The sequence below is a fragment of the Mandrillus leucophaeus genome, unplaced genomic scaffold (genome assembly GCF_000951045.1).
Source record: "Mandrillus leucophaeus isolate KB7577 unplaced genomic scaffold, Mleu.le_1.0 Scaffold85, whole genome shotgun sequence".
In the NCBI taxonomy this organism is placed as follows: Eukaryota; Metazoa; Chordata; class Mammalia; order Primates; family Cercopithecidae; genus Mandrillus; species Mandrillus leucophaeus.
In genome coordinates, this window is record NW_012109252.1 from 849,961 (window position 1) to 864,035 (window position 14,075).

General features: G+C 41.5%; 1 protein-coding gene across 1 annotated transcript in view; it reads left to right on the plus strand.

The window, feature by feature from the left end:
* The window catches only part of CSMD1 (CUB and Sushi multiple domains 1), a 666,897-nt gene that overhangs the window by 584,094 nt on the left and 68,728 nt on the right, over positions 1-14,075 (plus strand). The window contains exons 42-43 of the mRNA XM_011968609.1: positions 10,781-10,954; positions 12,722-12,895. Coding sequence (XP_011823999.1) covers positions 10,781-10,954; positions 12,722-12,895 — 348 coding nt within the window. The remainder of the gene's footprint in view (positions 1-10,780; positions 10,955-12,721; positions 12,896-14,075) is intronic.

The following is a 14,075-nucleotide window of genomic DNA, read 5'->3' on the forward strand; positions in this document are numbered from 1 at the left end:
AAATGGTGTTTCTGAATCAAAAATTTTTATTCCTATCTTCAATTAGGGCATAATAATGATTCTAGTTGAAAGAGTGAAAATAATATTGGATGATGGATTCAGGATCTCAAATTCTCATGATAGGCCAAACAAACGAATATAATCAAAATTAATGTAAAATTTTTCTCAGAGTAAAAATAATTTCAACGTATATGATGACAGGAAGTTCTGAGTTCATAGTATACAGGCAGGGAACTTGGGAGTTTGGGTAAGAGCAGGCTCATACGCGATGAGTGCTCCCATGCGATGCTCAGCCTGAATCTTATTAATAAGATTCCTCCCATCCTCTGTTTGCCCAGGAATCCCATATCCAGAATCATGACTTCAGTTTTTTGATAGTTTAAGTGGGCTCTTGAGGAATTGCTATGTATCTGTGGGGATGGATCTGGTACCTATGATCTTTCAGGACTATTTGGAATTTTTTTTTTTTTCCTGAGATGGAGTCTCACTCAGTTGCCCAGGCTGAAGTGTGGTGGTGAGATCTCAGCTCACTGCAACCTCCCCCTCCTGGGTTCAAGCAATTCTCCTGCCTCACCCTCTGGAGTAGCTGGGATTACAGGCACCCGCCACCACACCCAGCTAATTTTTAGCATTTTTAGTAGAGATGGGATTTTACTATGTTGGCCAGGCTGGTCTGGAACTCCTGACTTTGGGTGATCTGCCTGCCTCAGCCTCCCAAAGTGCTGGGATTACAGGTGTGAGGCACCACGCCAGGCTGGAAAATTTTTGATATTACTTTGACAGAGAGAAAAGTAAGGTCATTCGTAACTATTTTCACATATTTAAAATATTATCAGGTGAAAGATGGAAGAAACTAGTTGTGGGAAGTTGTTTTCCCTATCAGTGCCAGCCCTGACTGAGGGGTAGAGTCAGCATGAAGACCGTGCTGAGATCGACACATTTTAATCAGGAATATGTGGGTGGGAAAAAAGAAACAAACATAAAGTTAATTGTGTATATCTGCCAAGGCAAGGCCTAGGTTGAAGCAGACATCACATGTGCATACTTCCAATTGCACATGGGTTTGTAATAGCAGGGTATTTGTCTGTTCTCACGCTGCTAAGAAAGACATACCTGAGACTGGGTAATGTATAAAGGAAAGGGGTTTAATGAACTCACAGTTCCACCTGGCTGGGGAGGCTTTACAATCATGGTGGAAGGTAAAGGAGAAGCAAAGGCACATCTTACATGGTGGCAGGCAAGAGAGCTTGTGCAGGGGAACTCCCTTTATAAAACCACCAGATCTCACGAGACTTACTCACTACCATGAGAATAGAAACACCCGCCCCCGTGATTCAATTATCTCCTCCTGGCCCCACCCTTGACAACTGGAGATTATTACAATTTAAGGTGAGATTTGGGTGGGAACACAGTCAAACCATATCAAGCAGGCACTGTGTACAGAGAAAGAGAGCTTTTGGAATCAGTGTAAAAAATCCCCACATCCCCCTTCATTTGTGTATTTTTAAACAAGTGGATCTTCCCAACAAGGCAACAAAAACTTTATGCAAAAGGCAGGGTCCACTTTGGTTCTTTAGATTAAATTCCTTTGGGCTGTATAGCCTAGATCCACTATCTTTTCCATCCTTGTGCAAAATTTTTTAACAAAAACATTCTTTTTTTCCAAATTGTGGCTCAGATATTTTGTAGCTTATTTCTGGGGCTACTAGAAAGAATACTGTTTCCTGAGATTGTGCTTCAGTTTCGTGTGCAACATGACTCAGACTTCTGGCATACTAGTTGTTTCCAGTGACTTCCAACATGGGAGAATATGCTGGAATCCTTTTTGAGTATTGCAGCTGGAGTGGCTAAGCACCGGAATGGATGAGCTTTGACAGACTGAGTCTTGAGAATGTCAACTCTAGGAGAGCTGTAGTTAAGGAAAGGAAAGATGATTTTCTATGTCTAATATTCAAGAACTCAATCCATGCTGTGTTTTAGGTCCCTAGTCTGGATTCTAAGAAGAACCCTTGAGAGAATATGGAGTGTGCATGTAAATATCATTATAAATAGATGTTGAGCAAAGTAATGCAGAGGTGCATCAGAATACACTATTATAAAATTTAGCCCACCCTTCATCAACACGATCACTCCTGCATTATTACTCGGATCTCCCAGAGTTCTGTAAATTGCCAAGGATCTGCTCTAATTTACCAACTGTGCTGTGTAATGCTACACCTCTCCCCAGGTCACAGAATTACGCACTGAGAATGTGGACCTGGTATTCACTCTCTCAGGCACCTGCTAATCCACCTGGGAAGTTTATAATCTACTTGATCCCTTAATTATTTTCTCCTGTTTATCTTCCCTGTGGTAGTTTGCTTAAACCAACAGAGAACACACAAACTAGAAAGAGGTTATAGTTTGTGGTCTAGGTTTCCTGTCACAGAATCCCACATTCATATTTTGAAAACATTTACATCATTTAGACGTTTCAGCACGTAAGAATCTATCCTCTCTGCACTGTGTTACCTCTTCAATCTCTAGTATTCAAGATATAAGTGATAGATTGAGCTATTTCCCACATAAAGGACATTATCATTTTTTATTAGATTGTTTTGCTATTGTTTGAAATAAGTTTGCATTTACTGCACTATTATAACCATGAGGAGGTGAATTGTTCTATAAATACAATATCATGGTTATTTATATGGCTAAAATAGCTAGATGACATGATTTAAAATACTGTTTTTAGACTGTAGTTGTTCATAGTTCTTAGATAATCAAATTTAAATATATTCTTCAATTGCCTTGTATTTTGGAAAGATCCACATAAAATATTTAGTAAAACAACGGGTTATGATAATGCTTATATCAGAGCAGAAAGGTAATATTAGAGCATAAAGATTAGCACCGCCTCCCCTGCCCCCCACCCCCCGCATCTTTGCCGTACCATCTTAAGTGTAAAATATGTTCTGTATGTTAGTCAGGAAAACTCCCTATACCAGTCCTCAGATTTTCCAAATGCATTGTCAGTGGCTAGGGAATAAATAGCAAATTCTCAGCTGTGGGTTTTTCTGTCATATTTCTGAATAGTACTTAATGATATTTTTTCTTTTCCTCAAGAACTATTGTGCAGCATTCAGAGGTTAATAAGATATGGTTCTTCTTTTATGAAATCTATACTCTAAGTAATAAATAAGGTAAACACCAAGTAGCATTAATAAAAAGTTGAGAATAGGCAGGGCACTGTGGCTCACGCCTGTAAGTGGAATGGGAGTGTGAGGTGGGAGTCTGAGGTGGGCGGATCACGAGGTCAGGAGTTCGAGACCAGCCTGGCCAACATAGCAAAACCCCACCTCTACTTAAAATACAAAAAATTAGCTGGACGTAGCGGTGGGCACCTGTAATCCCAGCTACTTGGGAGGCTGAGGGAGGAGAATCGCATGAACCCAGGAGGTGGAGGTTGCAGTGGGCCGAGATCATGCCATTGCACTCCAGCCTGAGTGACAGAGCAAAATTTCATCTCACAAAAAAAAAAGAAAAAAAAAAAAGTTGGGAATAAAATAATGGCAAAAGGGAGATATAGGCAAAGTACTTGAGAAATCCAGGTGAGAGTGGGAGCAACCTAGAGGCTGATAGAAGAGTAGATGTAGGGGGAACCACCCTGATTTTGGTGGAATTCCAGCAAGCAGGCATGGGGTAAAGCCATTCCAGAAAGCAAGAGCTGCGAACGTGGTGTCAACAGCATAGATGTGGAATAAGGCCCAAGGAAGTCAGACTTGCCTGAAACAAGCAGGTACTGGAGTCGGGTCGAACTCTCGACAGCCGCATGGTCACAAGAGCCTGGATTGATAGGGCCACAAGGTGGTGGAAAAGATCTGATAACTCTGACACCCACTCTAGAGCAGGCTTTGAGCTGAGTCCCGATGCACAGAGCATGGTGCTGCACTCAGAACTCACAGTCCAATAGGGGAAGTGCATAGGTAGGAAAAATTAGAATGCCATCTGCTAAATCCCAAACAAAACACAGTAGAAAACTAGGAGGCTGGGTGTTGTAAATACGCAGCACCAAAGGTAGGCTCTCGTATTGTAGGACAAACCTGAAGTAAGGGAGATCCTTGCCTCTTGTATGAATGGGCAGCTCTTCCTTTGGGGTTTGTGGAAGATGTGCACCTGCGGTGGATTTGGACTGAGGTTTGAGGGACTACATTCGTGCCTACATGTGCCTACTACATGTGACACCGGCAGGCAAAACTGCGGAGGAAGCTTTAGGACGATGAGGGAAGAAGGTGGAAATGTGGTATATTCAGGAACTACATTGAGACAAGGAATAGATGGAAGATTACTGAAAGCCCCAAAGACAGTCCAAACATGGCCCTGGTTTGAGGTTTTCTTCAAACCAAATAGGTTTAAAAAAGCTGTCATTCACTAAGATGTGTGAAGCAGAGATTTGATCAAATGGATTTGTGGCAGAGGACTCGGGCCCGTGTTTGATGCTATCACGAACAGTACAGAGTGCTGTAGGCTCTGCAAGGCCAATACCTCCATGTTGAACGAATTCCACACACTGTGATACCATGCACATCTATGCATGGGCTAAGTCGGTCAGCATTGCCCCTAGAAATTGCACTTGGAGGGGAAAAAAAATAACACCTCATTTATCAATATCCAAATGTGTTTCTTTAGCATATGCAGATCTAGAGACTTAAATATGCCTGTTGATGTGTATTGCTAATAATAGTTTTTCGTGCTTGTAAGTGAATCTGATCCACCTGACATTTTGTGACCATTTGTTAATACTCAAGAAAAGTTTGCAAATTGGCTTTGGAATCTACTGCCCAAATAACTCTGACTTTAGCCCAAAGACCGTGTTATTGCACAGAATGGATAGACTAAAGCATATTGTATTCTCCTACAGGCACGGGATATTTGTATGTATTTTATTTTCACCAATAAGTACCAATAATCACAAAGCAAATACTGAGGTTGAATATTTGGCTTATAGATTTTCTGAAAATGGATTCCATTCTAATCCCCGGACCAATATTTAGTATTTGTACTGCTACAAACCTGCACATTGAAGAGGTGACCTTCAAGTAGGATCCTCTAGGGGAAAAAGTGCGTATGTGGGAGACCTAGTGAGAGGGGAGAGATCCTGCGGTTCCAATGGAAGGATCTGATTCCTCCCCAAAGAATGCAGGGCTCCAGGTCTGTCCTCTGTCATGGGAGACATTGTGGCCACATTCCCACTGGTATACTGGGTTTCTGCAGGAGAAGTGAAACAGTGGAACTTTATTACATTTCCAAATCAGGGAACCCATTTCTAAAATCACACAGGTCTAGGTACTTGTCGGAGACTCTCACCTGCTGTACTTGCATTTGAGGTGTTCACTCATTGCATGTATTATGATGTTAAGGTAAATCTGCTAACGAGTACCTCAGGTATCTTCGAGGGTCCACCTTGTGTTAGTCACTCAGAAAGTCACCACTAACAATCAGTGTGGTGGTTTTAGGTTGCAAACCGCATGACTCCTTTCAGTATCAAAAGCAAGTGCTGCAAAAACAGTGCGGATAGCATAGCTAACAAAGCCAAATCCTGTCCACCAATAAGATTCCTCATCTAAAACACAGCTTGGTAGAACCGCATTCCAGAAAACATAGGTCACCCGGGGGGGCACGCTGGAGCTCTGAAAGAACCAGTTTCTGAATGTTCACTCTGCTGGAAACAGACAGACAAAACAAGCTTTTGTTCTCTCAGCAAGGTTTTTTGTAACTTACACTAAAAGACCTGTGCAGTGGAATTGAGATGGAACTCTAGAAACAAAGTCTTTGAGAGGCCATCCTTGCGGAGGCCCCTGCTCTCCTGTGTTAAACTCTGTAAACGGCAGGTGTGCGGCGTCCCCTGGTCTAAGTGTGGGCCACACTGTGTGGGTGTTAATGGAGTGAGTGGTTTCCCCTGTGTCTGTCCCTAACGAACCTCAGACTAAACTGACCTCACAGAGGGAATTCAGCCCCTTTCTGCCCTCCTGAGTGCTGTGGCACAAATGTAGTTTGCAGGCAAACCTTGACCAATCAAGAAGCTAGGCCTTTCCTCCTTCTCGAGCCTTCTTCCTGACATTTTGCTTGTGACATACTCTATTTCTTTGCTATGAAAATGGACTCAATATTCCATCCATCTTGCTACCAGTCTCTGTGCTTTGTTCAAACGTTTGGTAGATTTTATTTCTTTCAAATCCAATTTTAGAGAAAGATTGTTAAAAAAAAACCTCACCTTTTTTCTATTTGAGACATTTTAACCAAAATATAATAGCAGTTTATAAATACAAACAGTAACAAAACTTTCGTCAGACACAGAATAGAGTAGACTGAAAAACTAGTGATTTTCAAAGCTTAGGGTACGGAAACTCTTTGTAATGCAGGAAAGATGTCGAGATTCCTAGGACCCACCCAGTGTACTGCAGAGTCCATACATATAACACCTCAGTGGTTCTGAGGTTTCATGGTATTATTATTATTATTGTTTTTATTATTTTTTGAGACAGTCTTGCTCTGTCATCCAGGCTGGAATGCAGTGGTACAATCTCAGCTCACTGCAACTTCCGCCTCCCAGGTTCAAGCGATTCCTCTGCCTCAGCCTCCCAAGCAGCTGGGACTACAGGCATGTGCCACCTCGATTGGCTAATTTTTGTATTTTTAGTAGAGATGGGCTTTCACTATGTTGGCCAGGCTGGTCTTGAACTCCTGACCTCAGGTGATTCACCTACCTCAGCCCCTCAAAGTGCTGGGATTACAGGTGTGAGCCACTGCGCCTGGCCACAGTATTCTTATTCCAATGACATGTTTTGTAGTATAGTGCGGAAAATGGAGTCACCAGAGCAGACCATTGCATTCTTGGTTTTGTCACTGGTTCTCTCAACAGTTTTAAGCAGTTGGTGAATTACCCCGTCCACAGTCATACCTGTCCTCAGCATGGAGAAAATGAAGAATTAAAATGTAAAATTCGTAAAGTGTGGTAGTAATTGAATTGTTAATTCATGCTTGAGCTAAAAGAAAATGCAGCAATTCCATGAGGATATATTTACATTATCTATCTATATACGTTGGATTAAAAATCATATGAATTTGGCCGGGCACAGTGGCTCATGCCTGTAATCCCAGCACTTTGGGAGGCCAAGATCACGAGGTCAGGAGATCGAGACCATCCTGGCTAACAAGGTGAAACCCCGTCTCTACTAAAAACACAAAAATTAGCTGCTGGGCATGGTGGTGGGCACCTGCAGTCCCAGCTACTTGGGAGGCTAAGGCAGGAGAATGGCATGAACCCAGGAGGTGGAGCTTGCAGTGAGCCAAGATCATGTCACTGCACTCCAACCTGGGCAACAGAGCGAGACTGCCCAGTGGTGAGGTTATTCTATTTCTATTCATTTAAACAAGTACTCAGTGAGTGACTAATGTGTTAGAGACACTGCAGAGAAGCATGAACATATTACATTTCATTCTGATGAAAGAGAGAGGGGCTTTCTAGGTTTTGTGTAGATGACTCAAAACCGAGACTACATTAAGGATATTAAAATAAAAAGTAACTCACATACAAAGCATATAGAATAATACTATCATAGACTAATAGAATCTTAAATTTAAAATAGAGCTCAAAATTCATTAAGTTCAAATTCCTCCTAATGCAATTTTCCCTTCCTCAACATATTGACACGATATCATTGAGATTTGGGTTAAATAGTATTCTGTGAGTGAAATTGTGTGGTTATCCTCTAGTTGTAATAACCTACAATTGGTCTAAGATTTTGAATGTTTTAAAACAGAATTAACTGATGGCTGGGCAGTGAAAATAAGTGAAAACCAGATTGCTATCTCCTTGTTTCAAAATAGGAAGCCTCATTGAAGAAATAATTGTTCCATATTAGCAAGCTTAGATACTAGGCAATCCTGATGATACGTAACTTTTTTTTTCATCAGGCAAGGAGGTAAAATGCAGTGTTTTTGAAGGACATCCTCTGTTTTCTTTAGGCATTTGGTGCCAATTCCTCAGAGAACTGAAATGACAATGTGTCAGACAGGAGTTGCTGTTGGGAATCTTTATTTACAATCCTGACTGTCAGGCTTCCTGCCTGATTTCTAGAGTACACAGGTGCTTCCTTGACCATTACAAGTACTTGTTTGCCAGGTTCCCAAAGAAGACTGCAACTTCAAACTATGTGTACTTATGAAAAACTCAGTTTAGAAAAATGGTAAGGCTTCAAAGGAGTCATGTTTCTCTAAGTCAAGAATGAGGCCTGAACAGATTATCTAAAATGAGACGGGCTCTATTAAAATGCACCCCTCTTCACATCACTGTTACCTTTGGTCCCAAGTCCCCTCCTCTTGGAGTAGTTCCAGGCTTCAGAAGTAATCCCAAAAGGAATTGTTGGTGTCATTTTATTGTGTGTTTCTAGAAACTGGCTATTCTATGCCTCACCTCAGAAATGGCTGGGATCTCTTGTGCTGGGCTGATGGGCTCCTCTGGCTCTCACCAGTCCTCGTCTCCCTGTCTCTAGGATTGGAATGATGACTCCATCTCCCCCATGCACGACAGAGCATGTTATGCAAAGGACAGTGTCTGGAAAGGGGGAACCTTCAGAGCCAATGTCCTCTGTGCCTTTGGTAACACTTGCGGCTTCAGGGGGTCTCTCTTCAAAATATGAACAACATTCACCCTCATCCACCTTCTCTGCTTGTATCAAGTCTCATGTGTGGGAGTGATTGGGACAGATCCCCAGAACTGACTTATCGATCCGATTGACTGGAATACCTGCCAATGCACTAAAATTAGCCAAATCTAGCCTGGCTTTTTGTGATCTAATCTCTTCTACGAGTTGAGGCAGAGATCAGATTCTCTTCTCTCTCTTTCCTCTGCAATGTTACCTTGCTAATAATAAATTTGTTCTCCAAAATAGGAGAACACAATGTTTCTAAACTTTATCTTAAGCAGAAATACAGATTATGATTTTAAATTTCCCTAGAAGGGTATACTTAATCCCAAAGGAGTATGACAACAATTTTGCAATTTCTGAAATCTGGATGTGCAGGAACTTGTGTGGAGCATCATTGGCTGTGTTCCCTGTTGGGGAAATAAGTGGGCAGGGAAAATCTCCACCTTGATATTCTGCATGGACCCCAGGCTTCTGTAGCTGTTTCCGTATGATAAGTTCCTTTCTATAACTTCAAAGATAAATATTGACTATTACTTTGAGAATAGGTGTACTCTCACTTTATTGCAAAATTCCTCTTAAACCAATTGTTTGTCTGATTTATTCTTTATTTTCCTGTGAATTAAGCAAAATAAATGTTGATGCAACTATAGGACAGTGACAAAGATGATTATTTAGGAACTCACAGCGAATGTTTTCCTCTTCTTGCGAATCCAAACCCCAGGTGTAACAGGTCCCGTTCATGTAAGTTACCCTTAAGCCTTTGTATTTTGTTGATTTAATAAGAATACCCTTTCCATATATGTGAGGAAGGGAGAGAGAGAACAGAAGAAGTTGGAGGAAAGAAGGAAAAGTGAGAGCAGTAAAGAGGCAGAAGGAGACGGAAGGGAAGGTAATAAAATGGTTAGTTGTGGTGGTTCACACCTGTCATGTCAGCCCTTTGGGAGGCTGAGGCAGGAGGATTGCTTAAGCTCAGGGATTGAAGACCAGCCTAAACAACATAATGAGACCCCGTCTCTACTACTACTACTACTACTACTACTACTAGTACTGCTGATAATAATAATAAACTACTCGGGTATGGTGGCACGTACCTGTAGTCCCAACTCCTCAGGAGGCTCAAGCCAAAGGATGACTTGAACCCAAGAGTTTGAGGCTGCAGTGAGCCGTGATGATGCCACTGCATTCCAGCCTGGGTGACAAAGCAAGACCCTGTCTCAAAAAAAAAAAAAAAGAAAGGTGGGAGGGAGTGGAATAATGTCAGAGGATCCTTCTCCATGTGGAAGCTCTGCTACTAAAGCTCTTTCAATGCCATGTTTGTCAATTGTTTTACTGTCTACATGGACATTCTGTCTCCCCTTAAGTAAAGACGCCTGCCCCGATCTTGCCCTTCTTCCTGTTCTTTCACTGTGCTCCTAGATAAGCCCTGCCACCTGTTAGTTTGAATCGTCAGCTGTGCATGCTCCTGTTTTCCCAAGCCCACACTAACTTCAGCACATCTGTCCCTCAAACTCTACACTTTCTTTTCAACTGATTCTGGGCCATTTTTACCCAGACATCGGCTCACTTGTAACTCAGATTTTCGTAATTCAAGTTGAACTTATTCTCTGATCCCTTTCTTTCCACTTGGAATTTCACAGGTAATTTGATTTTTGATTTTCTAGTGTGTCAGATTAGAAGCCCTCCTCACCAATCTCCTAACTACCCATAATCAATACGTTAAGAAGCCCTGTTCATGCTAATTCCAAGAATTCCTTCTTTACTTTTTGCTTTGATTTGAAAATAGTATAACAAGGTAAATAACAGAATACAGGTAAGCAAAATAAGTGAAATGAATAGATGGGAAAATCACAACTAGGAAAATACAAACCATTTCATATTAGAAATATTACTTATTTTATCTACGATTTCTGAAAAAAATGATAAAAAGAAGAAAAACTATTTAGAAGTATGCATATATATGTGAAGAGAAAGATTTCAATAAGTTATGCCTTTAATACTGTTATTGACTTGATAATAAAAGTAAGTTATGAAGGCACTACTTTTATAAATGACAAACACTCTAAATTTTAAAATTGGTTTTATGCTTTTAGCTGGCCACTGCGGTTCCCCAGACCCAATTGTGAATGGTCACATTAGTGGAGATGGTTTCAGTTACAGAGACACTGTGGTTTACCAGTGCAATCCTGGTTTCCGGCTCGTGGGAACTTCCGTGAGGATATGCCTGCAAGACCATAAGTGGTCTGGACAAACGCCTGTCTGTGTCCGTAAGTGCACTCTTTGTGGATGAATTCATCAGATGCTTCCTTTTGCCACAGTGTCTTTGGTTATTAGGTCACAATACACACCTGTTTAATCTTCACTGTGAAACAGAGCAGCAAACTTTCGATTTTGCCTGTACAAAGAAAGAGAACGGGAGAGCTGTCATGTGCACGCTTTCCTTTCTTCGGATCTCCTTCCCATTTTCTTTCCTTCAAACTCCTTTTCCTGACTCCACATTTAATTTGCTTATTAATTCATTTTCAATGGATCCCTGGCTAAGTAGTGTCATGGATTCCTCCTCCCTGATATTATCACAGGATAAACTGGGTGGAGAGAAAAGCTGATTGTAGGAGGGTGTAGGTGCAGGGTCTGGGGTCTGCTGGGCAGCTTTGCAGTCTTAGAAACAGCGCCACTCCCTGCCTCATCCATGTTACGTGTATTTTTGTCATTGTTTCGTCAAGAATATAGGGAGTTTTGTAAGCATTCTTTCTTTTACTTGAAAGAGGTAAAACTGGCCAGGCACAGTGGCTCACGAGTGTAATCCCAGCACTTTGGGAGGCCAAGGCGGGTGGATCACCTGAGGTCAGGAGTTCAAGACCACCACCCTGGCCAATATGGCAAAACCCCATTTGTACTAAAAATATAAAAATTAGCCTGGCATAGTGGCAGCACCTGTAATCTCAGCTACTAGGAGGGGCTGAGGCAGGAGAACTGCTTAAACCCTGGAGATGGAGGTTGCAGTGAGCAGAGATCGCGCCGCTGCCCCCCAGCCTGGGCGACAGAGCAAGACTCTGTTTTCCAAACAAAAAAAAAAAAAAAAGAAAGACGTAAAATTACATGTAATGAATGATCAACGTTGAACTACATAACTTCAGAGATAAATATTGACTATTTTTAGAGTAATATACTCTCACTTTATTGTCCAATTTCCCCTAAACCAATTGTTTTTCTAAAATATTGTGTATTTTCCTTTGAATTAGACAAAAGAAATGTTAATAAAACAGTGACAAGGATTATATGTAACAGTGCTGTGAAAATGTACAAAGTTCAAGGGTTAAAGCTTTACTTAGAGGAAAAAACATCGTTGACAAGATAAATGGGGAAGAAAACACCAGTTTTATGACTGTAGTGTGTTTCTTTTGAAAGGGCGAATGATGGATATCTCTCCCTGATCTGTCTTGCTGTTATCTGGGTCATGACATAATGACAGTTCCCTGCATTTCAAAGGATCATACGACAGAGATTCTCAACAAAATAGGACCTGAGTGTGCTTAGTTATTTTGCTAATTTCATGATGTGTAAATTGATATTGCAATAATTTATACATGGACAATTTAAAGTATCAAACAAATCCCCATACTGTCTCAAAAGGAGGGCTTCGCAAACTCAGCTGGTGTGTATGGAGAAAATATTCAAAACTCATGATTAATACAAGAATTTTTAGCATCTCTTGTTTTTCACTGCTTCATTTTTAAAGCATTTGGTATTCTGTCATGATTCAAGAGAGAAGTAATAATTATGATGATGAAGAAAGTGCATTTGGCAGGTGTTTGTTATTTTCCACAATTATATTAAAAGCCTGTAGGGTCAGCCTGTGGTTCTAGCTCCCAATATTCGCTTCCGAATATAAATGCCATCTGTAAACTGCCTGATTAGTGGAAAACCTTCAGTCCATGCAGTTAGCATGCCTGCATGTTTCTTAGTAAATGATCCCAAGTGAAGGTGATGACCTGTTCGATATTTAACAATGGCGTTGACCTGTCTCTCTACAGCCATCACATGTGGTCACCCTGGAAACCCTGCCCACGGATTCACTAATGGCAGCGAGTTCAACCTGAATGACGTCGTGAATTTCACCTGTAACACGGGCTATTTGCTGCAGGGCGCGTCTCGAGCCCAGTGTCGGAGCAACGGCCAGTGGAGTAGCCCTCTGCCCACGTGTCGAGGTAGGAAAAGCATCCAGGAATGAGCCCTTTGCTCTGGGAGTGTTGTAGGCTGCCCAGTAACACCAAAGAGGCTGTCTCCATGAATCCAGGGCGATGCATAAAGAGTTCTGCAAACTCTCACCATTCAGGCGTGAAAGCATTTCCGAGAGTAAGCACCAAGCGCTCCGTGGCTTTCTCCTGTCTGTGGCCAGATGTTCAATCACAAAAATCTGGAATTCTCGCCTTTAAAGATAACTCATCTTCCATTCCTCTTTTTATTCATTCATTTACACGTTTATTTCTACCCTGTATAATTAGCACTGGGGGGGCCGTTATGCTTCTAATTTTATGAATGTCTTTACGAAGCTCTTACTGTTTTTAATTTTCAGTTACTTATTTTTTGATTCATTTCTTTAAACATAGTCACAGAGACCTGGGCTAAATCTGAGCTTCCAAGAAAATTCTGTTCTGTCTTTTTTGCCTTTCTAGATGTTTGAGCTCATAATGTTTAAGATTTCATTTCAATTACTTTCCATTAAACATCTCTCTTACTGATGGTGCCTTGTACTTTAGTGTGAAGGGCAAGTATTTTTTTATGGTAGTAAGATGAAATTAAAGCCAGGAACGTATCAATGTCTCTTTCTCTGACGAGAACCTCTCTTACCTTAGGGCTCCCACAGGAGCTATCTTCAAATAAGCTGATAGCAGAGAGGGAACCCAAGGCATTTAAAAAATGATTAGAGGTTGTATAGAAGTTGGCTACTCAACTGCAGAGTTCTGGCTCAGGTCTAACTTGGAGGGCTTGGTGTAAACTCAGAGGCTGAGCAAAGACTCCTAGCTCTATTTTCCCCTAAATTCTAGTGCTGTCAGGATCAGAATGTTTGGGATTTGACCAACACACGAATGAAACCCAGTTCACTCAATTGACCACAGGGCAAAATGCAAAGGAAACCAGGGTTGGAGGTAAAGCCAGTGTCCCTGCCTCCGCTGAGGCCCAGCCCCTGACCAGACGAGGGAACCAGCCCGCTTAGACAGCCCAGGGACATTGGTCAGTCCCAGATACACACGGGTGAGCTTTCATTTTATCCAAACATGGTCTCCCTCAAAAACTAAAAACCAAGAGAGGAACGTGGTTACCGATGTCACCTGAACTACAACTTTTCTTCTTCTTTCATTATATTTGTGTTTGTTTTTCCTTTAA